Here is a 27137-nt window from a genome sequence, read left to right on the forward strand (position 1 = left end):
GGAAAAGAGTCAGCTCCTCATTTGAATGAGCAAACGTAACAATGAATGACATTATTTCATGAACTGTACCAGTTCAAATGCATGTGCACCTGGTGCTCCTAATGCTTTTTACTTCTGTTGGTCTTTAGACAACATGATCAGTAATATACTTTCTCTCTTTAATGGTTTGCTAGTTTTATTGTTGTTATTTTGTTTTGTTTGGGGTTTTGTTTGTAGAAAAAAAATAAAATAAAATAAAACAACACATTTCACTGAGAAAACAACCCTACTTCTGTAAATATAGAGTTTAACTTGGAGGAGACAGCACATTTCTGGATGTTACTGCTGGACAGTTATTTATTAAAAGGGGTTTAAGGTGAATAAATACAGGTGGTTCAGGATACATGCATGCAAGTGTGATAATGCAGTATAGCATTTTCAGTTCTCTGTAGTTTTGGGGAAATTTAAGTTCATCCTAGTTTGTTCAGAAGTTTGTTACTGTTCTGATACTTTTGAATAATGCAATAGGGATTCCTAACATATAACAGTGCTTAAACAGATGTGTAGGTTATGATAGATTTTTCATTTGGGGGTCGGGGAGAGTAGTGAAGAAGAAACGTTTTAGTTTTTAAGGGAAAAAATGTACCGTACTGAACTTTTTTTAGAAAAAGAATTGTTGTTTCAGAAACAGTGGGGATATGGGCTAATAGACAGCCAGGGCATGGAGATGAGAGACGGAGGAAACAGTTTTTTGAGGGACAAAGAAGTTTTACATGGGGGGTGTGTTTGTTATTGGTACACATGGTACAAATTTCTGTCACTGACATGCTGCTTCCATGTTATAATCCTATAATCTTTATGCATTTTATGCGCTTGCTCAATTTTTCTGAGAAAACCTTGCAAATGTAATGCCTGCATGCAAATGTGGGAGATGTAGCCAAAGTCTTATAATCCAACAAAATGTAGTCTTAATGGATTCAAAATCAACAATAAAAGTGCTTACTGGTTAAACACTACAGAGGATTTCGTTGCAGGGTCATTTTTAAGAGGTGACTTAGGCTCAAGATTTTAGCAAAGAGAAATTCTATGGCAAATCCTACACTTATGAAAACACTGGATTCACCAGGCTTCAAACACAACTACTGATTTTTAGGAGTCTTGCTGGAAGGAAACAGGACTGAATTATGAGATTCCTTCTCCCTCCCTGCCTCTGAAGCTAGTTTTTTCTTCACTCTCTGCTGCTAATGCTTCCCCTGTATCACTTTGAGCCCCATTGAGGACTGGGAGTTGAAGGGGCTAGTAGAAATGTAAGACAGGCAAGAAGGTCAACAGGGGTAGGCCACAAAAATCTCCGAACCCCAGCAGGCTGCAATTATGGGTAATGAAGGCTGCTGCAAAGCTGCTGAGCTGTGTTATACACTTGGTCTGCCCAGCACAGCAGCCACAGCCCTGTGTGCAATGGGAAAGGAAGCTGGTCCTTGTGCACACGCAGCCCCCCAAGCCCATGTGAGCCCTATCTGCAAAAATGGTGGGCACTGATTTTTGAGAGTCTAGTAGCCACATGAAGTCATTGTGGAAAAGCAGGTGGGAACTGTGTGGTGACTGAGCCAGGCAGCCCCCTCCTTCTGGCAGCTCCAACTGGTCCGTGCTGCTAATGGGAGCAGAAATCCTTCGCCTGGAGCTGTGCTCCTCCCTCCTGGAGTCGGAGGCTCTGACAAAGAGCCCGGCTTGATCTCGGTCTGCTCCCCAAGCAGACAAGACAATGCTCACCCAGAATGGTTTTGTGGTCTTCACTCTTTTTTGTTCCCCCATCTGCTTCTTATGTGAAAGGCAGGCACGGGTTCTTGAAAGAGATCAGATAAACAAAAGTGGTCCTGGAGCCAAGGCTCTGGGCATTTTTGTTCTACATTAACAAAAACCCAATACTGGCTGCAGCTGTGGCTGGTTACATTTGTGCATGTCTGAGACAACAGAATTCAGATTTAACATGAGAGCTTCCCCAGAGACTGGGAAAATGCAGATCCAGGGCTCTGGTTATGGACTTGTCTATAAATAGCCTCTAGTGCTGATTTCGCATCTTTTATCAAACACACTTCATAGTCTCAGGAGTGGCATTCACATGTGAACATACACCAGCATACCATATTAGGCTGCATGGAAGCCAGCAGCAAGAATTTTACTGGCTTTAGCAATCTGAGCCAGGAACTGAAAAAATGCCCTTTCTCCCTATCCTCCCATTCCTTAAGAAACCACAGGCAGAACACATTGCCTGTGCTGCAAGTTGTCTGATCTTTACTTTGTGAATGTGCTTTGCTCTTTGGCTTAGGATTCATCTCAGGCTTCATCGGTTTCTGCAGCAAAGTTCCCCCCTCCCTGAACACTGAAGACCCCCTTTTCACTGCAAGGGAGGGTAGGCTGGAAGTTTTCTAGCCAGCTGTTACTTTGATTTCTGACTGCAGCTCAGGAGAACTGTGAGATGATGAGATGAAAGAGAACATTCTGCTGAAAAGTTTTGCCTGTGACATAGATTGAGAAATGTTTCCTTTTAAGCTTTCAGAGTTGCAGGATTGTTGTGCATGGATAAATACTTCACTGAAGGTCCTTAGATAACCCCATCTGTGTCTCTGCCACAGACTTCAATGAAGTGAGCTCTCCTCGTGCCAGCCTATCACTGCCATGTAGCAGCTGAGTTGCCCTTCATCCATACTGGTGTCCTCCCCTGAGCCTCTGGGCCATAATGCTTGGACGTAGACTGTCTGTTTCTTCATGATAGAAATAGAGGCCCTGCAGAAATGTCCTAGGTCCTGTGACCCAGAACACCTCGCACTGGAGGTACAGACTTTTCCCTCTGGCAGTAGAGGGATATGGATTTAGAGCATGAGTCTTCCCAGAGGGCACATGGCTACATAGCTGTCAAGATGTATCTACATGTAATAAATACACACGTATTTGACACAGGTTACTAAATAAAGCAACTCTTTCCTTATTGATCATGGCTTATGCACTGTTAAGGCAAAATACTGAGTGCCCTCAAACGTTTTCTACTGTCCATTTTACTAAGTACGTAGGAAGATGTTTTGAACTGAAAACAGGAGTCCCAAGATTTCCCTTCATCATCAAAGGCATATTTGGCCAACCAAAACCAATGGGAAAATATGGCAAACATATGTGGCAGCTCATCCTCTCCAAAAGCACAACTGTGGCTGCTTTGTGCCTCTCTTTCATTGCGCGTCAGGAATAGCTTAGTTAAAAGTGAACACACCTAGATGTAGAGGTTAGTCCTGGTCAGCTTTAGGGTTTTTCTCAATTATTTTCTGGATTTCTGATCCACCTGTGTAAGGTGTGTTGGGATCTTCTGTGCTAAGGGGACGCCAGTGCAGCAGTGATGCTGTTGGGCGTGGTGCCAGTTGGGAAATGCTCCAATGTTCTCAGCAGACAGGTGCCTTCAGAAGATAGTTAATAACCCTTTCAAGCCATCAACATCATGATGGTAGACTTGGATCTACCATGGGTCACCAGGAGCCACCTGCTTCAGGAATGCATGCAGCCCCTTTCTGAGACACCATGTGTGACAGCCCATCCACTGGAACAGTCAGAGACACCCTGGTGGGCTCTGTCTATTCCCAAGCTAGCAGGTACAGCCAGGTACTACTGGTGCCTTGCAACCTGTGTCTTTAGGGGAAAAAGTGAGCAGAGAGAAACCGCAGCTCTCTGCAGGCTCTGGAGTTTCCCAGCTCTCTCTATTTTTGCCAATACGAATGGTTTCTGCATCACTGAAGTGATTCATAGGTCAAAATAGCAAATAGCTTGTTTCCCTCCTGGCCACACACAGGAGCAAAAGAGCAGCTCTGCCTCTAACCCAGACCAGCTGGACCCTGCCCCTGGAAGAGCAGGCAGGATGCTTCCCAGGTGACCTCAGACTGCAGCTCTGCCATCATCTCCTGGAAGGTGAATGTGAAGAGTGAATTTTCTGCATCCCCCATGAATCCTGTTGTTCTCTTTTTACTGAGCCGTGCACAGGCAACAGTCATCTGCTGCATCTGCTGCTGCAGCTTGCTGGTGCCAAGAAAGGCTCCAAGGAGTTGAGGGAGTGCCCCAGGTTCACCAGCTCTGCAGAGTTATTTTTTTGTGGGGTGCCACAGCCAGCATTAAGCCTTTCTTTCCCCCCCTGTGATGATACTGCAGGCAAATCAGGATATGGATGTTTCTCTACCCTCTGTTTTGTGCCTCAGTTTTCCTTACTGTAAGGACAGAGCTCAGCTCTGGCTGTTTGAACTGTTTGTACAGCTCAGCAGTCCTGGCCTGGCAGTTTCTGCAGCTGTAGCTATGGTGGATCCTCTCACACTCAGCAGCTGCCAGTTTTCATCTCTGGGTACCTTTGTAGCTCCCCCAGGGGCAGAGGGAAGAGGCAGGAGAGGCTCCCATTGCTGGCCATGTGCATGACTCACGTCTGGCATTACAGTATTTTTGGTAGTTCAGGAGCAGGTCCAACTCAACAGCAGGAAATAAGTGTAAAAATAGCCCATTGGTGTGTTTGCAGCCAAGCAAAGTGCATGATGTCTCTCTGCCAGGATCCAGTCCCAGCAACCTCTTTCCTAACAAGCTCTTGGAGAACTGCATGCAGAGGCCAAGCTGTGAAGAAGCACTTGCCCCTGAAAGTCTGCTGCTGCTCGGACAGTGGCCTGAGGGCAAATATCAGCCCCTCAGGACCTATAGGCTTATTATTGCAGGGTTGCCTGTGAGCTCCAAGATCACTGCCTGTCTTTCAGCACAACAAAGAGGGAGGTGATTGAGGTTGGTCTGGAGGCCACGCTCTGAGCAGAGCTCTTCCATGCCGCAGGGTGGAAGGGGGGCATTTGCAATTGAAGTTTCACTGTACCCCTGTCACCCTCACTGGGCGTTGCTCTGAGAGGTGGGGACCAGAGTTGCAGTGAGGCCTCTGGCTGCCCCAACCTCCTCTGCCCCTCTGCTGAGGAATGAATCTCCCCCAATGCTTCTTCCTGCCTCATTGATGGTCCTGGAAATACAGCATTTCCCCCTTCTCCTCGGTGGTGGGAATCTTGACCCTCTGGCTGCACAGTGCAAGGAAATAGTTAACATGTGTTTGTCCTGTGAGAGCTGTCAAGTATTTCCCAGCACAGATGCTGTGAGACCCAAACCAATGCCAGCCAGGAGATGCTCCTTGGCAGGGCTGTCACCTGCAGAAGGGAGGCCACCACACACAGGTAAGGGGATGTTATGGCACATGGCACAATGCCAGGGTGGGCATTTGAGCTGCAGCCCCCTGACAGTGCTCAAAGTCCTGGTGCAGGGTTCCCTGAAGCTGAGGAGGGGGACAGTGTCCATGGTGGTTGGGAGGCAGACCTGACCGGACTGCTGCTGGAGGGCAGGGCTTGACAGCCTATTTCCCACGTGAAGCAGCCCACTTGGATTTATCCAGAGCAGAGTGGGGAACCAGTATTGCTTTAAAACAACAACAAAAAAATCTGTTTCAAGCTGGTGGAAACCCTGCTTAAACTGACAGTTCCAGCTCCAGCTGCCTCTTTTACCACCCATGAAGTGAACATGCTGTCCAGGTGCTTTTTGTTCATCTGTCCTGCTAAAAAGCAACTCCCTGGCTGTAAAACCTGTGGGCCGTGTCACTGCCATTTTCTGGTGCTCCTCACCCTCACCTCTGAGCAGCAGTCTCCTGAGCCACTATGAGCATGGGGTCCACATGACTGTTTGGGGATTGCACAGTTTCTAAGCAGGGAACAGCTTGCTGCTGTAAATATGTGTTCAGTCTGGTAGATCAAGTTGCTTTTGTCCATAGTGTTGTGTGCTTGTAATCTTAGAAGGGAGTTAATGCAGATGTGTGTCTGTTAAATTGACCTGTTTTATGTAGGCATATGCTCACATACATCAGGGGAGAGAACTGCCTTTTGCTAGAAATGGAAATTGGAAATGGGAACTGTAAAAGTCGCCTGGGATAAGAATTTTCATTTGTTCTGCAGTTACCATCAACTTGTGATGCAATACAGCACTTTTCTTGGTTATATACGAAATGCCCAGTCTCTGCTGAGATTCCCAAAAGCTCATAGGAGCAGAACTGGGTATGCTGACCTAACAAAAGCAGCCTTCCAGACACCACACAACTTCTGCAGCAATGTGATGCTTTCCCTAATGCCCAGCACTAGAGAAGATGAGTGTCTCCTAAGCCGACAGCATCTACTGTTACACATCTTGCACCAAACTAGATCTCTGCAATTAAAAATTATCTGATAGCTAAAGGCTTCCACTGAGATTCAGTTCTTGGAGCAGGAAGGATTCAGTATTTCTGGGACATTCAATAGCAGAACTGCAGGTAGGTAACTGTAGCCTGGTAATCCCACTGCTCAGCATTCTCTGTCTCCACTGCAGGCTGATCCGTGAAGGAAGCTGGGGGCAGGCCTTGGGGCTGCAACCTTTCCTCCTTCCAGCTGTCATAGACCTCTGCCACACCTGATCCCTCTTCAGCTCCTTCTATGGTCAGTCTCTCTTCCCAGATTCTCCTTCACATTCCCTAGAGCCACTCCTTCCTTGGCCATGCCTTTGCATCTTCCAGCCTCCACGCAGATCCAAGCTGGTGATGCAGCAGCGTGCATGAGCCTGTGCTGTATTTTCTACATTGTGTTTCATACAGGCACACGCTGCTGAGCTGTGACCTGGTTGCTGTATCACTATCAAAGAGACACAGATCAACGCTGAAACATGTGCTGAGTAAAATCCTTCAGGCAAACAAGCCCTATCAGTCCTCTTCTGTTCTTGCACCTAACTGAGCTGATCTTTGAGCTAATGACAACGATTCTTTGTCTGAAATGATCAGCCCTCATTTATCACCTTTGTGACAAAACATGGCATTGAAAATAACCCACCGTTTGGGACACAAGGTAGTCTGTTGAGGCATGAATGAATACTTCATGCCATTCTGCAGTTGAGACACTGTGGTACTGTGAGTCTGGCTCTTGGGAGAGCTTGTTTTGATTTCTTGCTCTCTCCATGACCCTGAAAACATTCTTTCCCGTTTGACCCAGTGGACTCCAATCACCTCAGTATGATCGAGGAACTGATCTTAGATCACCCACCCGTATCTGGCAGAGGTGTCTGGAAAAAACTTGGAAGATTTTCAAGTAACACAGCTAGACCACAACCCTCAGTTTAAGGAAAGCTGGCTGTTTTAGGAGCACTATTGCTATTTTTAGTGCCTTCAACGCAAAAGTATTCTCTAAGATTATTTACCCTTTTTTACATTATTGTTACTACAAAAAGAAACTGTGAAATATGTTGGTTTATCTTATAAAGCAACAGCCATTGTGTAGGTACACAATAAAATACAAATCCAAACAGGGTTGCAAGTCAGTAGTGTCTACAAAAGATGGTATCAGGTGGTGACCCTGTCTCCCAGGTGTGTCCAGCCTACCCCAGGTCTCAACAGGACAGCAGGATTTCTGAAGAGTTGTTATTGTCTCCTGTCCTTAGTCAAAGGCTTTTCTTTCCTCTCTTAGCTAGGTAGTGTGTGATTTCTGACTATTTGCTGTATAAAGATGTTGGTAGATACCTTGGCTGACCAGAAAGTCTGGGCACCTGCATTGTACCCCATGCTAGCAGCTTAACAAACCTATTTTTCTACCCTTAGTAAAAGTAATTTATGTCTCCATCACTACTAATAAATGTGTAAAAGCTGGAGGAAAGCATAGCTTCCCAAGAAAGGCTGATTGCCAATTAGTGCAAGCAGTAAAGGATACATTACTGCCTTGCTACAAACCGCTGGACTTCAGACACATCCAGAGACTTTTTCACTTCTCCCTTAGTCTGTTCTGTATGTCTGTCTCCAATGCAGAGTTGTTTCAAGCAGCAGGATCATCTTTAATTGTGTACAGATATCTATACTTATTCCATCAAGGACTACACATAAAAAATCCCCATAGAGGCCAGGTGAGGACATGCACAAAATATTTCACACACGATCATCCAAAGGCTTCCCAAATGCTGCCTTCCACCCACTGCTGGCATGTGAACTCCTGGCATGTGTCATGTCCCCATCAGACCCAAGTGAGCTGCTTTTGCCCATTTTGATTCAGAGTGTGCTTTCTTTGTTGGCCTTTGGCATTAAGCAAGAGCAGTAATTGCCTGCTTTGTGTGGGGAATGGTTTTTAGGGTGACTGGGAGGAATTCCTTGGCACGAGCACTAGCACAAGAAAGGAATGAGCAGAAAAATGCTCAGCCCAAGTCAGCCAGAAGCAGAGCAGAGCCAGAGCAAGCCAAGGGGACGTGCTCTGCAGTGTTTGTGTTGGTGCCTCACCCTGGCTCTCCCAGCAGCAGCAGTGGGGCCCTGTGCAGCAAAGGTGCTCTGGAAGGGCCACGTCGACACACCCTTGCCTAAGCTCTGCAAACTTCTGTGCAGAGTCCTGTGCAGCACTGCCTGTCCCTGCTGACCCCAGGACTCATCTTCCAGAGCTTACAAAAGTGCTGAGGGGAAACCAAACCTGAAGTTTTTACTCTATTGATACTTCTGTGATTAAACACCACAACATAGAGACATTAATTTTCTCTTATGATGCTTGGCACAAAGTTGCTTGCAGTAATGAAGGAAACTTGGAAAATTATGCTGTGGTAGTGATTTTCAAATGAAAATAATCGTATTTTGGGGTCATTTTCACTGTGAAATATGTTTCAAAAGCACAAGAGGGAAGAATAGGGTGAGCACTGAGCTGCCAGATATGCGAGTGCATTTTTTCTAGGCTTTAGTAACTTAATTTTTGCATTACAAATGCTCTCTTTACTCAAAACTGCTCCCTTCCCCATCTGCTCATTTTGCCCAGCTCACACCTCTTTCATAAAAAGACAACAACTTTTTGTTTGGATTGGCTTGCTGGCAAATTTACACAGCTCTCCCATATAATGATCTGATTTCAGGTGTTTATGAGCTGATTAGTGGATGTAAGGGTATTTGTTCTCAACAATTGTGAGAGCATTCAGCTGTACCCTTCCATTTAAGTAGTGATAAACAGGAAGAAAAGGAGAAAGAAAAAAAAAAGGAGCAGCAGCAGCAGAAGAAGAAGAAGAAGATGATAGTGTCTGGTCTCTAGACTTGTTTGCAGAGCAGCTTAAAATCTGTAGGTTGAGACTAGTGTGTAGTTTGCACAGTGAGAGTGTAAGCCTGTCTGCAAATACAGCAGCTGTTGGGGTGAGAGGCTGGTTTAAGTCACTGGAAGGTAGGGCAAAGTGTTCTTAATAATGAGTGTAGAGCTAAAGGACTTGTAAGCAAAGGGGCTGTGCCCAAATCTTGAAAGCACAATACTGTATGAGTTTGGGGATTTCTTTTATGTATAAAAGAAAGTTCTGCAGTTTGCTGAACTGTCTGCTCATTAGAGCTACAATTCTACACTGTATTACTTACAGACTAGATTAGAGAAAGTTTTTAAGCTTTTAGCTTTGTAACAGAACACCTTTCCTCTGTTTTGTCTAAAGGGTGAGCTCTGATTTCCTCAAATTTAAGTAGCAATGTTATATAATTCATCAGATTGTTACTTTGCATCTGTGTGCTTGGTCTGTTGTTTCCACAATGATTCCACCTGATTTCCAGGTTGCTGGCTGAAACAATCAAATACAAACTTTAGGGTGAAATTCCCAGTGGGTTGTGATGTTATTATTAGGCTTCAAAAATTTTTAAAAGAAGTGAAAGGCATGGAATAAGTGAAATTGCTGAGCAGTTGAGAACCTGGTTTCCATAAGGTTTCATGTCCCAAAGCAGTCAGCTCCTGGCTTGAAACTTTCCAGGCACAAAGCCAGACTTTATAAACCTACAGATGGGAAAGGGGAAAAGGGGGCTGCCTCTGCACCCTAAAAGATGTTAGTCACCCTCAATCTAAATTAGAGTACCCTTTAGACTGCTCTCTTGACTGAAAACAGAGCAGTGGGAGCTTAATGGGTGGTAAAATCTTCTTGAAACAATGCCAGAGACATACTGTTCTAAGGCTATCAGTGCCTTTATTTCTTGCCTTAAATATTTTCAGGGTTTGAAAAAGGTTGAGCAAATTCCTGCTCGTGATTTCTTTTAACTTTCCTTACATTGGTTGAGTATATATCAGGGGCAGCTCTAATGTCACTGATTCAATCTTGGAAAGTCCCAAGAGTGAAGTCAAGAAAAGTGAAGTACCCTGGTAGCTTCTTCATTTTGTCTAGCTGAAAATTGATTTTGACCAAATGGGTTAAAAAAAAAACCTGCAAACCAAACCTGATTATGATGCATGTGCTGCTTCTGCTGGAGGTTTCTACCCCCTGTTGTTGGCTGATGGCTGTGCCATGCACATCAGCAGGAGCAGAGACTCTCTGAAAGCCTAGACAAGATCTGTAGATGAGGCCTGGGAAAGATTTAATGTGGAGACACCTTACAGGAATCTATACCCACAGCTTGATTGACCCACTGCCCAGGTAACCATCTTGCAGATAGCTGAGAGATTACCATATTTTGTGGGATACTGCAGAGTACAAGCAAAAAGGCTCACTGTCTGAGACAGATTCTAGCCACCTTAATATGATATTTGGCAGAGTAATATGATATATTGACAGTCCTTTTAGTGCATTTGGAGCCCACTTTCCAAAAATGAGTATTACCTGAGAAGCAAAAATGGCTTCAGGGATGGTGGGGAGAGAGACTGAGGTTTGGGAGAACTTGTACATTGTATTCTGACCCTTTTCTCAAGTTTTGTACATTCCTGAGGGTAATCACTGAGCTGTACGTAAGGTTGTGTCTTACATAGCTTACTGGTGCTGTAAAAGGCATGTGTGTCTCTCAGGTACAGAGTAGTAAAGTGTGTGAACCACAGATGAGCTCACTCACGCAGCATGTGTGTTAAAGGAAGGTCAAGGAATGTAGTGAAGATGAGTCTGTTCTTGTCTAAAGCTGTTCAGTTTAACAGCATCTGCACAAGCAAAAGGGATATTGGACTGTAGTGTCTGCCTCCTGCTCTGCTGGCTTGTGACTGCTGACTGCTCTGGTCTGTATTGAGACTGCATAACAGTACACTGAGCCTTGCTGCAGGGTTCAGGTTCTTCCAGCCTTTCCTAGCCCATTCACATTGATCTCTTAAAATCTGGGTAGTGTTTCTCTGCATTAAAGTCCCCTGCTCTATCCCTTTGCAGCCTCTTTAGTTCATGTTGTCAAGAATGACCACTTGGGCTTTTTCCCATTTTCTGTCTGGTTTGGTCTCTGGTCCCCTCTGTGGCTCACAGCTGTTTGTTGTAACTGTCTAGAAGGGCTTCTTTGTCCTTGGAGTCCTCAAGAAATCTGACCTTCGTGTCAAGTTGACCCAATTAAATCCCAACACAGGGAAAAGGCATATGTAGGCAGCCAGGCACAGCCTTGGGATCCAGGAAAAGCAATTTCACCCTGCTTTGAATCTGTCTTACCCCCAGAAGGAATGAAGAACCACTCATGAGCTCTCCTTGCTGTGTGCTGTTGATGAACCTGCTTCTCAAGCACAGCATGAATCCAAGCCAGTGCAGACCCTTACCCATGCCTCCTCCTTCACAACTTGCCCTCATGATATAATGGATGTTTGAGGCAGGAGCAGCTGGCACAGCTCATTCTCTTGGGAATAGCCAGCGCAGCTTCCCAGACCATAGGGGACCCTGCTGGGTTAAGTGAAATAGCAGTGTGTGGGAAGGAAGTAAGAGAGGCCAATAGTCTGTTGTTTACCCAGCGTCCCACGTGGGTCTGTAAATCTGAGAGGGGACAAAGCTCCTACACAGCAAGGGTTAAGATATAGCTGGTGGGAACATTTCCATCAGGGCAGCTTTCCATTTAAAATAAGTAAATAAATGCTGGCCTGGGTGAATTCTGACAAAAGTCTAGACAGGAAAATATTGCTACAACCATAAGATATTTCAAATTACTTCACAGAAACATTTCTCCAAATTAGAGCATTAAGGGTTGTTCAGCTCTTTTTAAAGCAAACACACACACAAAACCCCAAACAAACAAAACCCGCAAAACAAAACTACTACAACAACAACAAAAAACACAAACAAAAAACCAACTCCTAAACCTTAACACGTCACAGTAGTTGCTGCAAACGCTATGACAACTTTGCTGAGGATGGTATTACTGAAAGTTGTTAGTCTTAAATGTGTTGGTTCTATGTTAGCCCAGAGATGCTTCTTGACTCCTGTCATGCCAGTCTAGGTATGGGATATGGGGGGACCTCACAAGTCTCTGTAGAGTCTGCTGCTTTATTGAGCTTTACTATAAGAATAGGACATGTATGGTGTGGGGTGTGTCTGTGTTTGTGGTGGTCTGGTTTTGTTTTTAAATAAGCCTTTTTTGAAGGAAGGGAGGTAGAGGAGGGTTTGTTAAGTTTCTAGAATCCTGTTTTGCTGTGTTTCAGGGTGGTAGAGATAGAAAGATTTGGTAAAAATGAGTTGCTTACTCTGTTGTAGCAAAATACACCAAGTCCCAGTGGAGTTTTATGCTGAGAAGTTACCTGGTTGTAATTTGCACATTGTGTTGGCACTAGAGGCCAAAATGTTACTGGGGAAGGGTGTGCGTGTGGGGAGTAGCAGTGGAAAAATTAAAATGAGCTTTAGTCACAGGGGTTGAATGTAGGGATCCTCACAAGGGAAGCCTCACTTATTAAGCAACTTGATCTCTCCCTCTGAGATCATATGTGAAAAACAGGTTGAGCCATGTCTGAGGGCGTTGCCCCATGCTATTTGTAGATAAGGATGATTTATACCTGCTTGTTCCCAGCACAGAGAGGCCAGTTACATTCTGCAGCTACCAGAGGGAATAAGCTTCCTGAGGAGTACAGTTATTCCAGTTTCCTTGTGGTAAGTTTATAGAAAAGAACTTTTGTTTCTTCCTTGTGTCCCTCCACCACCTTTGAGTTTCAGATTCCCTAACTGTGAGGTGTGATATGCGTGTTTTTCTTCATCAACAGACCCAGGTATCACTACTAAGACTGCAATGGCATGGTGGAAGGCCTGGGTAAGTAGAGAAAATATCGAAGAAAGACACTCTGGTTTGTTTTGTTGTTGTTGTTTGATTGTTTTTTTGCACCATAATAAGGTAACTTGTACTGTGTGGGAATGAAATGTTTCCTTTAAAAATCAGTAAGACCTATTTACTGTTTTTCTGACTATAAAATAGCATTCAGCACTTCAAAACCCATGATTAAGGAAGGTGGCAACATGATTGCTGGCTTTAAGAAGAAGAGCAGGCTCTCCCCGGTCCTTCAGAGGAGAGTGGTGCAGTGGGGTGTTTTTGTGCCTGTGTGCATGGGGAGATGGTGCCAGGGAACAAGTTACACAGCTGAATTCTGTAAGATGCAGGCTCCTTATCTGTTCCCTTCTCTTGTGATAGTGAGTTCAGAGCACTGGCCTGTCCTCATTTAGGTCCTCAGTTGTGCTGGCAGTCTGTGGTCACAGAGGGAGATGTGGTCAAACTACAATGTCTTTTTCTTTAGTAGGTTTTTAATATTGCGTGACAATGTGGATTTAAACTCCCTGTCTGTCTGCTAGGAGCCAGAAATGCTGTGTATGTTGTATTTTAACCTCTCACGGTTTTGAGAGGAATGTGACAGGATGGGGTGATGCTCTTGGGATGCACTGGGCAGCCTCCAGGGTATGGCTCAGGTCAGATGGGAGGCAGTTCTGGTGATGTGCACAGCTCTGCTGCCATTCATGGCAGTTCTCCCATTAGCCTCTGTGGAAGGCCAGGTTTACCTCCAGACTACAAGCCAAAGCCTGGAAGAGACTGGCTAGAGATGTGTGATGGAGGAGTACTGGTAAAGAAGTCTTCTTTCCCAGCCTCATCCCCTGCCCAGCACCACTACCAGTAGTGCACAGGCTTTCTCTGGAGTGCTTTTGTCTTGTTTGTGGAAATATTTGTCCCAGTTCCCCTGATTCTTGCTGTGAAGACACCTTTATGTTTCAGCAGCCCATGCGAGGAGTGAGCCAGCACCGAGGCTCCAGTGCTGCTGCTCCTCTCCCACCTGGGCACTGGCAGCCCTGGTGCAGGCAGCTGGGCTGGGGACAAGGGGCTCTGCTCCCACATGCCAGCAGAGGTACCTGGAAAGTGCAGGAGAGCTGTTCTGCAGTGTATATCACCTCAGGTGCAATACAGCATCAAGGAGTTAGAAACCGTTTTGCAAGATGACCATTTTTCAAGTTGTCAGTTACAATTTTGCAACCAAGGGGTGGGAAAGAAAAACAGCCAACCAAACAAAAAAAAAAAAAAAGACTTTCAGTAGGATTCAGATAGGGAAATTTTCTGATCTCAAAATATCATGATTTTTTTTTTCCCCCAGAAATATTAAAATTGTAGTCTTCCTTTCTGCTAATTTCCCTCTGCCTCCCTGTTTCATTTTGGAAGCTTAGTATAGTAAAATGGATTTTTTTTTTTCCAAAGCTTGTAGAAGCTGTCAATTTATTTCTTTTTCCTTTCTGCTGATCTGTTCCCCATTAACCCCCAAGCTAGGAATCATTTGATAACTTAGAGTGAGAAAAGGAGAAGGGCCCTTGAAAGCTCCAGCGATTTCTTACCTGTCAGTGTTGCAGGGGCAGAGGCATGAAAAGAAGATGAGAGGACAAAGGAAGGATGGTAAAAATTGTTTTGATTTTTCTAAACCCTTCACAGAAAATACAGTTCAAAACCAAAAAGAATGAAAAAATGTGAAACTTTTTCAGAAAGTTTCAGCTGAAAAGTCCCCAGTAACCCTGCCTGTCTCCAGATTCCAGCTTTTCAATAAAACACTCTTTTCCTACCAAAATATTTTCAAACCTAAACTTCTAATATCCCCTTTACAGAGTATCAGCTGTAAGGCATGCTGATTCCATTGCTTTCATGCCAATTATTCATCATCACATAAGAGTTACACAGATGCCTTGAATAGTTTCAGTTAGGTAATTGTAGGATCGGTTCACCTGGGAAACAAGACCAAACTGAACACGGTTTCTCTGGCAGCCTGTTGTGATTGTGTCTGTACTGGAACAATTATGTACACAGAGAGTAAGGTGTATGAGTGCGTCATGAGGGTGCTACCTGAGCCAGGATGGGCTGTAAATGTTTACTGGAATTAGTACCCAAAAAGACCATTGTTTAATTTGTTTCTGTTGCTGCCAAATGAAAGCTCAGCTTTGCACTCCCTCTTTCACTGATTCACCAGGCACGGATCCAGAGTGTTTCTTTCTCATGGTCCTGTAGTGCAACTAGAGAGGATTGTCCATATTTTTCAGAGCAAAATCAGGTGAACGAGTGTAGCATGCTTTCCAGGGTAGTTTTGATGGTGCTGGTTGATTTTGCAGGGTACCAGAAAAAGAGCACTTGCAATGGTCCTGTGAGCTCAGCCAGACTGTTCCAGGCTGATGACAAGCCATTGGGGATGTTAATGCTTTAGTCTGTCACTCTTCTTTCTGCAGTGATAGCTTCAGCACAGCCTTAAACTTGCTGCTCAGTTATTAGTGGGATTCAAAGCTGCAACTATTAAGAAGTTTCCTGTTGATACCATCTGCTTCACAGCTGCTCTTTCTCCTGGGAGCAAGGTGTGGTAGCACTGGAGTCTGTCTCTGTGCTGGCTGTAACACAAGCTTCTCCAGATCTTGCTAGCTGATGAACACACTGCCTCTCTCAATACTCTTCATTGCCTTTGGTTGTTTGTCACTGCTCCCAGAGCTCGGCTGGCAAAGGGGCTGGAATGCGAACATGTGCCAACTGCGTCTACTGGTAAAGCACTCAACAAGGACACCTGAGCTGGTTTACTCTCAGCCAGCCTGAGCATCTGTGCAGCACAGTGAGGGGATGCTTCATCACAGCGCTCAGCCAGACCTGGCATTTGTTGACAGACACTCCTGAGCACACAGCCATTAATTTTCCAGCCTCTCATTAAAAACAGGCATGCACATCCTGAAGGGAATTTCCACAAGCTGGCAAGGATAACTTGAAGGCTTTTTCCTTTGGGGAGGCTTTTTTCTCCAGGGAGGACTTGGGTGACCTGGAAGGACTCTAGATAAAGAGGGCTCTTTCAAACAGGAAATAAGAGCAGAAGGGATTTGCATCATAGCAGGAGGCTTCTGGGTGACACTGTGTGTCTGTATTTTCCAAGTCAGAACGGATAACTGTAGTGATTCCTTGCGATCTGTAAGCTCTGATTTGAAGGTGCTTTTTATCTGACTGTGAAGCCACCCCCATTGAAAAATCCATCAGGTCATACTGATATCATTAGTTCAAAATTATGCCCACGAGTAAAAATATGAAAATAGTTTCCTGGGGCAACTTTAATCTCTGTGCTGCTTAGAAAGAGAAAGTTGTGTCCATTATTGGAATGAAGTAGTGATGACTCTTTGTGCCTAACAACTCATGTACTCCACTGTTGATAGGACCTTGTTGTTAGAGAAGCATCAATATGTCCAAGCCAGTCCCTTGATGAACAGCTCTTGTTACAATGAAGCTTCTAAGCATGGGTCTTGGTTGATGGCCCTACTATGTTGTGGTGATGGGAATAAGTCTCAGTGGGTCTTCCTGCCCTGGGTCTCTGGCACTGGCAGCACCTTAGATGTCTGTCTGGAGGATTCCTGTGTAGTTGGCCCTTGGTTTGGGGGAGACCATCAAACATGCACTCCTCCAGATGGATCTCTTCCTTCCAAGTGTTCTCTTGGCCTGAATCCTTCCAGTAGAGATGCTTTCTTCTTGAAACCAGCTGTGCAGAAGTGCAGCAGCAGAATAAAACTGCTACTTAGAAAAACTGTTTCTCAGAGCATGACTATTCCATGAAATCAGAACGCGTGACAACTACCCTGCACTAAATCACTAGGAAATGCAGTATGATATGATAGCATGTGAATCACTGAATTTAAGGGGTGAATAGGAAAGTCTAGCCTTCTCAGCTTTTTCTGCCAGACTAACTGTATCTAATGACTGTTGCAGCAGTGTCAGTTGTGCTTTGCATTTTGTGTTTCTGCTGATGAAAAGCAATAGTGAAAAGTCCCGTATTTTTCTTCCTCTTTCAGAGTGAAGCAGAGGGCAGGTCCGTGACAGGTGCTTTAAACTTTGACCCTGTACCTGATGCTCAAACTTTGTACAAAGCCATGAAAGGTCTTGGTGAGTTGACTCCAACTACATGTGTAAATTCTATTTTCTGCTTATGATTGCCAAGTTGAAAGCCATTCCTTTAGAAAGTTGCAGCCAGAAATATCACTTTTTTAAAGTGGAAAATTAAAAATTAAAGTTTTATCAGTACATACTTAAACTTATGCATGAAGGCAATGAACTAGGGAATGATGTCTTGATATTCAAAGTGAGTCAACTTATTCTGTGCACTTATTGTTCTCCACAGGGACTGATGAACAAGCTATAATTGACGTCCTAACCAAGAGAACCAATATGCAGCGTCAACAGATTGCCACGTCGTTCAAAGGACAATTTGGAAAGGTTCTTTCAAAACAGAGCTATATTCAGTCACTGTTTCACTGCATTCAGCGTGTAGTAAATGGGTGTACAGTTAATCCTGCAAGCATGAGGCAAACAATATGCAGGTCTTCTGCAAATAAGTACAATAATATTTATTTATAAAACCTGGAGGGAATATGTGAAATTAATTTCTGGTTGGAAAAGAATTGTTTTCCCTCAAAGATTGGTTTTTGTTTTTGTTTTTTTGTATAATGCTTTTTGAATTGAAATAATTTTTAAACTATTTTCATTTAAAGTTCTTACTGTTTTCAACGCTGTAACAAAAACTGATACCTTTCTTAGCGGCATTTTCAGTAAAATATTAATTTGGTTTGGGGCCCTTTAAATGCCAAAGAAAGTTCAATTTAAAGACTTCTTTAATTACATTCATTTGGAAATTCTGAACATGAAAACAAACTACACTTATTGACAACCGTGTTGTCCTGTGGCTATGTTTCAGTCTTTGACAAAATTTTTTCTTGGGAAAACTTTTCCACTGGAGAACTCTGTCACCAGTCCTACTCTGCAGTTCCCAACGGAAGGGGGACAGGCATGCAAGGGTCTCAGGAAAAAAAGAAAATGGGGGGTGCAGGGGTTGAAGCCTGGAACAATGAATAGCGTGCTTCATCCCACTAAAACAGGGTGAGTCGCACCCTAAAAAACCTGCATTATAGTGAAAGGGAAGTTTGAAGTCTCTCTTCAGACAGACTGCATGCCTGATTCAGCAAAAGTCCTGCATGCATGTTTCTATGCAGGCTTTGGGAATCATCTCTGTCTGAAGCTACATCCCTTGCTCAATCCAGGGCCCTTAGCTGCCTGGTTCTGCTCACTGAGTAAGGCAGGGTGGAGGAGGATTTTAATCTTCCCTATCCTGCTGCAGAATTAATTAGTACCTTGCAGAAGTGTGGGTATTGGGACAGTAGGGAATATGGAAGAACCTAGACAAATCCCATTTGGAGTTGGGTGCCTTTTTCAGTCCCAGGACTTCTTCTGATAAACTATCAACACAATACAGCTTCATTGCTGTAGGTCACAGGGATGGAAACAGCACCAGGCAGTAAAAAGGTCCTGTAAGGCTTTTTATATAACTGAGTGATGCATGTTTAACAGGATCTGATTGAAAGCCTGAAGTCTGAACTGAGTGGCAACTTTGAGAGGCTCATTGTAGCTCTCATGTACTCCCCATTCAAGTATGATGCCAAGGAGCTCCATGATGCCATGAAGGTAAGTGAATTGCATGCTGGTATTTCAGTAGTAGCACAGACACAGTTCTAATTTCCTGTAACTGTTCTTCTAATGCAAGTGGTAATAAATGGACTATTAGATGATTGAATTTGTTATTAGTGGTAGCCCTTGAGAAATAGTTGTATCATTAATGCCTACTATGGGGGGAAATGCTGCTTTAATATTTAGGGCTTTATGAGAGTTCCCATACATAGATGTCTCACAGAGCCTGGGGAAGGCAACAGCAAAACTAAGTTCAGCTTTGACAAAAAACGAACATATACAGATCATGTTTTTCAGTTAAACATCTCTTCACTGCTTCTTGCGGTGCCTCTCCTGAATGAAGCTCAGTCACACAAAACTTCTGCCCTGACACCCCACCTGAGATGTGAAGCTTTTAAGAAATCAAGGAGAGGTGGTGCAAGGGCCGGGCGGGGGTTGCCTGGGATCTTAGCTATTGATACAGTATCTTTTCAAATTTCAGATGCAGAGAAGTCTTTTAAAATGGTACAAAGATGGACTGAATAGACAAACATTGGTCTCCCTACATCCCTCTAACACTGTTTGTCATCAAAGATCCAAAACCAGAAATGCATTGCAGAAACGCAGCGTTACGTAAAGTAATCCTTTATGAACTAGGCACCTCAGTGAAAGAAACCATGGTCAAATCAGATGTGTTTCATGTCTCCAGCTTTCATCATGACCACATCTCAGAGCTCAACATGCAGCCTAACACTCTGATGCCATTCGACTCCTTACTTGACCATACTTCTCTAGCAATAAATTTCATTCCACGCCTTTCTCCACCTTTATTTCTTCACTATGTTTTCTATTAAAGGGTGTGGGAACAAGTGAAGATGTTATCATAGAGATCCTGGCATCCCGAACAAAAGCGCAGATCAAGGAAATAATTAAGGCATACAAAGAAGGTAAAGTGCCTGGGGCTCTGATTTGTGTGGTCAGACCAATGTGGGACGGCCTGATTGCACAGCAGGAATAGTGTTACCAACTAGCACTGTCAGCAGGAAAATGGGCTTTTTAAAAGCAAGAAGGTGCAACCTAACTCTGCTTTCAGCCTGGCAAACAGAACACGACTATGCTGAGAGAATTTAAAAATCCCTTTCTAGGTCTCTATGCAGCTACAGGAAAAGGTCAGCAAATCACAAATTTGTTTTGGCTTGCAAAAGAAACTATAGCTATGCACTTGGCTTTTTCTCCCCATTAAATATGTTCTAGATGAGTATTTATCAAATCTGTATTTGTAAACATGTGATATCCCTTTGGTCCTTAAACTATATCTCTGACATTAACTCTGTTAATGCCTTGAATATCAGTGGAGCTAGTGACTCAGTCACATGTGAATGCCAACCTGGGTACCACTGAGTGTGTGAGCTGATCTCAGCCATAGATTTTTTTCCCTAGCGACCTTCTTGACTAGTGTCAGGCTACTGTGTGCTCTTGAGTGACTAGTAGTATCTTGACTATATGACCCAAATAACAAATTCTTCCCTTGTCGTTCTCTTCTCCTTTGGTAGAATACGGTTCCGATCTGGAGGAAGACATAAAATCAGATACAAGTGGCTACTTTGAACAGATTCTGGTTTGCCTTCTTCAGGTAATGCTAGAGAAGAGAAATGAGGGTATAAAAACCTTCACATTTTTCTCTTCCTTTTTGGAGCAGACATGCAATAGAAGAGGCAATACAGTCATGATCACCAGAGAAACCGCAGAGACAAAAATGTCACTTGAACTCGATGTGTTTCACTTCAATGTGACTGCAGTAGGGAACCCTCCCTTAGCTGGGAGCTTGCAATCATCTCTGCTGCAGGGAGGTACCTCACTTTCCCGTGTGCATAAAGCCAGTGCACTCTACCAGGGTCTTAGAAAACAATGCCACTCAGCTGTGACTCACCACTCTTCCAGGGTCTGTGCCCTCAATGTGGAGTGCATTCAGATTAATTTATCCCATCATGTTTTCTGAATTTTCCTGCCTAGTAGCAGAATAACTTAGCATTTTTTTTTACTCCTCTTCCTATGACTAATTTCAGTGCCTTTCAGTGAAGACATTAGCACTTGTGCTGTCTGAAACATTACTGTTTGAGTACTCTGCAGAAATAGGTAACTGAGAAGGATAACTGATTTTTTTGCCCAGAACATACATTGTGATCCTTATATTTAGAAGAATCTTCATGAGACAAAGTGGTTAATTTTCTTTTTTTTTTTTTCTCATAGGGTGAAAGGGACAATGAGTATTTCTATGTGGACATAGCATTGGCTCGCCAAGATGCAGAGGTACTCTCAAACACCTGTGATCAGTGATACGCCTGCATTCTACCTGTCTTGAGCTTCAGAGTGCATCAGCAGAGGGTTGGAGCCACAGTATTTTGAGAAGGGGTGGTCTTGAAGTGGAAGCAGCTTGGGGGTCTTCAATTTTGCTTTGCTGTTTCAAAGAGTGGTGAGAGTTGGACTTGGGCTCATCTGGTTGTGACATGTGAAAATATATGCATATGGTGCGGTGTTACAGCACCATAACAGCACGAGTATTGTTGGCTGCTCCAGCTGCTGCAGGAGGGATGGAAAGGGTGGAAACAGTGGCTGCTCCAATTTGACTAGAAGACATGGTCTAGGGTTTTCATAATCAACCATTCCAGTAGAGTCTAGGTCTAGGTTTAGGTTGCTTTGAACCTCTTTATCCCAGCAGTGCCTTAAGCCAAGCTGTGTTCCTTTACCAGCTACATACACAAAGAGAACATCTTTCTAACAATTGTATGTTAAACTACAGACTCTCCATGCTGCTGGGGAGAAGATAAAGGGCACTGATGAGGTACAGTTTATCACCATCTTGTGCAAGAGGAGTGCCACACACCTGCTGAAAGGTATGGAGCAGAGCCTACAATCCCAAGCCTCTGCAATGAGAAATCACCCTAGCCAAAAAGAAGAGACAGGGCTATAGATGGGAGAGATGGGTGGTCACAAATAAGTACCTGAGTCTGTCTGCTAATCCTTGGTCACTCCAATGGCGAAAAGGTGCCAGCAGCTTTCGTGAAAACTGATGAAGACTTAGTGCTGCTGAAAATCAAGTGGCTTATTTACGAGTCCTTATACAGTGGCAATGGCTGGGTGGTATAGGTTCTTTTGTAAACCCAAGGGGATAAAGAGAGTCTCTTTCCAGCCAGGTAGGAGCATGCAGTGGACAGATCCATGACCCTTTGAATGTGGGTTCCTCTGGGAAAAAATTGCCAAAAAAGTCATTGGTTATTCAGTGCTGAAGAATGACAGGGTGCACCCGGCATTTCTGCCCCAGTTTCTTCTGAGGACATCAGAGACTGCTGGGATGGAAGACACTAACCCACCTCCACCTAAGGGAGCCCTCAGCTCCCCACTGCCCTATGCAGCAGAAACCTGGCCTTGTCATCTCAAGACTTTTGAGGCAGCCCAAGGCCTTGGTTTTTATTATGTTGGCTGAGTATAAGCATATCAAGTGCTGTGTAAATGAGCTGGACCTAAACTGATAAATTTAGCTGATGACTAGGTATGCCTGAGTTTTTTCAAGCTGAGGTCTTGACTGTTTTCCAGAGCCTGGAGGCCAGCTCCCCCTTGTGTTTCAAATTTAATCTCCCAGCATCACTTAGAAAACAAACCCCCAAAAGCAATCTTTAGTCTTTGGCTGTGTCTGCCTCTAAGAACTGAATTTCAACTAGTTATAAGGATGTAACCAATCTTCGCGACCTACTGTATAACCAAGCAAGTAATTTCCTCTGTGCTGCCGCAGCCTGTAACTGTTTAAGTTTAAAACTTGAGTGTAATTGTGAGAGCTAATTTTTTTTTTTCAATATGGAGGGTAGGCCTGAGTTAGAAGGTTTTATTCATTTGTCTACTCTGTGGAATTGCCTTTCCCTGAAGTATCTGAGTGTTAACATTTAGGTTTCTGATCTTGAATGCTGAGCAAACTTCACTAAGATGTCTATTGCATTAGTTTTCCTTCTTGATCTGAAAGCTAGGAATCAAAATTGATATCCATAATTGTGAACCTTGGAGTACACAGAGTACATAAGGTGAACAATTTCTCTGTTGCTGAGGTTTTGTTACTGTGGGAGTTCAATTATTTTGGAATTTGCACCTGTGTTTCGCTCATCTTTTCTAAATTGTGATTTGTGGGTTTGTTTTTGGTGTTTTGTTGTTTTGTTTGGGTTTTTTTAATTGTGGTTGAAATAATATGTTTTCCCAAACCGCTGTCATAATTTAAAAGTCTAAAGACCATGAGCAGCACAGTTTCCTAGGGTTAATTGGATATTATTTTTGCTTCTGAAGCTAGTGACATCAAACACAAGACCAAATGGTAGAGTTGTGCCTAACCTTCTGTTGCCTGCTTCATTTCTGCGGTTAAAGACAGTGGCAAAGGGTCATATTTCAAAATAAACATGAAGTGACTGAGCTTGCATTTTTAAATGAAGGCAGGAATTAAGACCTGTGGATGGGTTGGGTTCTTCTGAACTTTGACATCCATTGTTGTACTTGATTTCTGTGCCTGGCTAACGCCTCCTGCAGTTGGTGCAAATGTGGCCATTGTTTCAGTGAGATCTCTGTTTACATATTGCAACACAAGCAATCCCTGTAAATATTTGCATCAAAGTGCCTGAGCAGTTGCTTGGTAAAAAAATTGAAGTTCTTTGTGTTTCAAACAGTGTTTGAAGAATACCAGAAACTGGCTGGTAAGAGCATAGAAGACTCTATCAAGTCTGAAACTCATGGTTCACTCGAGGATGCCATGCTGGCTATTGGTAAGAGTGGCTACATTTCCTTTTCTTTTGTCTGAGTCTGCTGCCTTTTCTCCTGCAGCAGTTGACTGTTATGGGATGGATCTACTTTATAAAGGTATCTGGTAGGAAGTAAAGGGTACTTCTTAGGTAACATAAGCACGGATCCTAGAGGCACACTGAATTAATGGAAAGCATGTTGAACCTTTGTTACCTGCTGCCCTAGACTGGAATTACCTTTGATTCTTACTCAGCCTTTTTGTATGCCTAGTGAAATGCACCAGGAATGTCCACCGCTACTTTGCAGAGAGGCTGTACCATGCTTTAAAGGTAAGACTCTTCATTGTAACATACTTGTTTTCACACTGGACCTGTAAACTGACTTCCACCAATTCAAATTAGGAGACCCAAGGTTTTGGTGAAATCCAGCAAGTTTAGTGCTATTGTTGCGAGTAACAGTAAAATCCTTTCAAACACCTTGGATAGAAAAGTACCCTTTAAGCTTGCAATACAAAGAGAGTGTGGCTTTTCTGACTTGGGAGTTTGCAAGGAATCCAGTCCCACCTTTTGGAATACGGACAAAACTTTTGGAAGAGACTTTTCTAGGAGACAGATTTTGATTGAGTTTTGCCCATAATGTTAACTTCATGGACTGGACCACAGTATTTCCTTCTAAGAAAGCAATTCTCTCAATGGCAGTATAAAATGAAAAAGTTCCAAAGGGGGATGCATAAAGCATCTGCAAGCTGTACTGCTAGAACTCCTAACTGATATGTAAAAGATGTCAACTCTCCCAACTTTGTGGAAAGCTGAGATGACTGATTATTTCTGTTATCAGTGTGATATCCTGTGAGTGGTTAAACAATGCTTGCTGAAGACAAGAGTTGCATGGGTAATGCTGCAGAAGGACAATATGTATTCAGTGCTGACTTCCAACTCTGTAGCATGTTTGCTTTTGCATTTGACATGTGTAAAGGCTTATAGCACTTCCCTGGTTGGCTTGTGGTATTGACAGTGGCTTCTGGGAGTGGGGTGGGCATTGACCCTCCAGAAAGAGAAGCAGATGTGCTGCAGAACACATGCCAGGTGATGCTTGAAAGCTCTCTCCTCCTGAGCTGGACCATTTTTTGCAAAAGCTTACCCCTTGAACACCCACTAACGTCACAGACTGATACATCTGTTATTCCAGGGTGCTGGCACTGATGATGGGACTCTCATAAGGGTGATCGTTTCTCGAAGTGAAGTTGATTTAAATCTCATAAAGGCTGAATTCAAGCATATTGCAGGGAAGACTCTCTCCAGTATGATTCTGGTAAGCAGCATCCTCGTATGATGGTTCTTAGCCATCATGCAAATTCCTATCCTGTCCAGCACCATGGGGTTCTTCCATGGTTGTTTTCACTAAAAATGTCTTTTCTGCTAAGATCATAGCTCTCCTTCATTAGGCCTATTTACGGTTATCTCCTTGAGAGACATATACCTGAAAGGTGAGTCAGATTGTGTGCTCTGTAAGTGACTTGGGCAAGTCCAAACTTGAGGAGAGACTGCTCCAGGTTTTTCATGGGCCAGACTGTATTTCTGCACTTCATGATCTCCTAGATGACTCTATATGTATTTAATCCTCCCTGTTAAATCTTTGCCACACCCTTATGTCATTTTCTCCTCTCTCTCTGCTGTTCTTAGCTACTTCGAGTCTGAGCCATATAAGACAAAACAGCGCCGGGTTTTTTTAATTTTCTTTTTGTTGTTGATTGGTGTGTGGTGTTCGAGTGGGTTTTTTGGTGGTGTTTGGTTTTGGTTGTTCTTGGTTTGGTTCACTCTTTTGTTTGGTTGGTTTTTAGCTGATTTATCTCAGCTGATGGCCTGGTCTATACTGTGGTGAGATAGGTTTAGAAACTGAAATTTGTCAAAGCTTGTTGTAGCTTCTGAGGTTTGAGTCTCAGGTCTGAGTGAATGACCCTGTCCTGTTACAGCTGAAATTCTGGATTTTGCCAATTGTCCGAAGGACTCTGGGACATTCTTCTCCCGCAGTGCAAATGACACAGAAACCATATCCTTAGCAGTCCCCATGGGAAGTCTGGTTCTGTAATGAAGGCCCTTTCTTCTAATTGGTACTGTCAGTGTCTGTCTTGTTGATTAATGATCAGTCTTCAAGGGTCTGTATGGAATATTCATTCCTTCTGAGAAGCAGAGCTGCCTTTACACCTGTCATCACAAAACATTCAAAGGGAGCAAAATTTTTATCTAGTGAAATTCTCTGTAGTGCTTGTCTAGATCAAGATGACCATATTTGTGGCTTTTTGAAAAATGTCATGCACTAAGGCTAACTATACTGCCCTTTCCCTTCTTGTAGGGGAGAGATACTACACAAATACCCAGGGACATAAAAACTGAGCACCACAGGGTTGGTTGCTCTTGTTCATGCTGACTTTATCTGTGCCACTCAGTGGGACAGAGCCCTGATCAATTGCTCGTCTGGATTCCAAAGAAAATAATTGGACTTGATAAATGTTATTTCAGGTGGCAGCTACAAGCCTCATTTCTCTGTTCACTTTTGATGGTGTGTCAGCTGGCAGTAACTGCTGAAGTCTGACTTGCTCTTTCCAAAGTCCTTTTCCTGCGTGGGCATATTCCACAGACTGACAAATGAAACACTTGGAGCGTGCAGAAGAACTTCCACACTCACTTTTTTTTAACTTTTTTTCCTGTCAGGATGACACCAGCGGTGATTACAAGACAGCCTTGCTGAATCTCTGTGGCAGTGACTGACAAAATCTAGGAAGAAGATGTTGAAATGGATACAGAGAGAAAACTATGAGTGAACAAGGGTCTGAAAATGTACATGTAGAAAATCTTTCCATCCATCCAAATGGGGTGAAAAAGATGATCAAATTTATGGTCAGGATTTCCAAAGCTCTCTGAAGGCTGTGAATGCTCATTACACATTAAAAGCTATTCACTTCCCCAACAGTTTTTCAAACACAAGTGGGAATGTTTCTTTTTGTTTCCATTTCGTTCTGTGCAATTTCCCTTCCCTTTTAACACACTGTGTAGGATGGCACTTAGACATGAAATTAAAGGCTTTTTTGAGTCATTGAACCCTCTGTAGGTGTTTCACAAGTCTGAACACCCCTACAAAGCCTGGTCTTCGTTAACTTCATTAGGATAAGCTGGTGAAGCACTCGCCATTTGATGCTAGCAGGATGGGTCTGGAAGGAGTTCCAGATACTAATGGGGCTTTAGGATGTGGGTCAGAACAGAGAATTAAATCCTAGGGCACCTAGTTTAGCAGACTTAGTTGCATGACTTCAATGAGAACTCCCCAAGGAGCAGGGAATGGCAGAGCCAAATGGGCTGGAAGCATGTCAAATTTGAAAGCTGTGTGTCCAGTTTCCTTCTTGCTGCAGGGGTGGGGGAGACTGGCAAGTTCAGATGTGTCATCACTGTCAGACTGTGGGGAAAAGTAAACTGGGGCAATTTTTTTTGTTTTCAGTGAATATAGGATATCCTGGTCTTAGCAGACCTGTTTCTGCTCCTAGTTTCAGTCACTTCACAGAGGTGAATGGACTCCTTGGGAAGTCACCCCCCCCACTTCCATGACCCCACCTACCACTTGCTGAGTTGGGGCCCCAGATATGAATAGTGATACAGAAAGAATAGGCTAAAATACTTGGAGTAGCTTAGGTCTGCTTTGATGAATGGCCCTCTGCTGC

General features: G+C 43.7%; 1 protein-coding gene across 4 annotated transcripts; it reads left to right on the forward strand.

Moving 5' to 3' along the window:
- The first annotated feature begins 6376 nt into the window (after nt 1-6376).
- Nucleotides 6377-26490, forward strand: ANXA8L1 (annexin A8 like 1). Of its 4 annotated transcripts, none has more exons than XM_082052221.1 (14): nt 6377-6485; nt 12749-12828; nt 12936-12985; nt 17005-17095; nt 17331-17425; nt 18554-18667; nt 19506-19596; nt 20203-20282; nt 20900-20959; nt 21450-21543; nt 23353-23448; nt 23696-23754; nt 24614-24736; nt 26137-26490. In XM_082052221.1, exons 3-14 carry the CDS (start codon nt 12965-12967, stop codon nt 26191-26193), a joined length of 981 nt encoding a protein of 326 aa, XP_081908347.1. In that variant the 5' UTR covers nt 6377-6485; nt 12749-12828; nt 12936-12964; the 3' UTR covers nt 26194-26490. The 4 variants fall into 4 exon arrangements, with proteins under 4 accessions (XP_081908347.1, XP_081908346.1, XP_081908345.1 ...); XM_082052220.1 differs by lacking the exon at nt 6377-6485 and adding an exon at nt 12085-12184; XM_082052219.1 differs by lacking the exon at nt 6377-6485 and having other exon boundaries at nt 12568-12828.
- The last annotated feature ends 647 nt before the right edge of the window (nt 26491-27137 follow it).

This window comes from Streptopelia decaocto, assembly GCF_964273445.1.
Source record: "Streptopelia decaocto genome assembly, chromosome: 5".
Lineage (NCBI taxonomy): Eukaryota > Metazoa > Chordata > Aves > Columbiformes > Columbidae > Streptopelia > Streptopelia decaocto.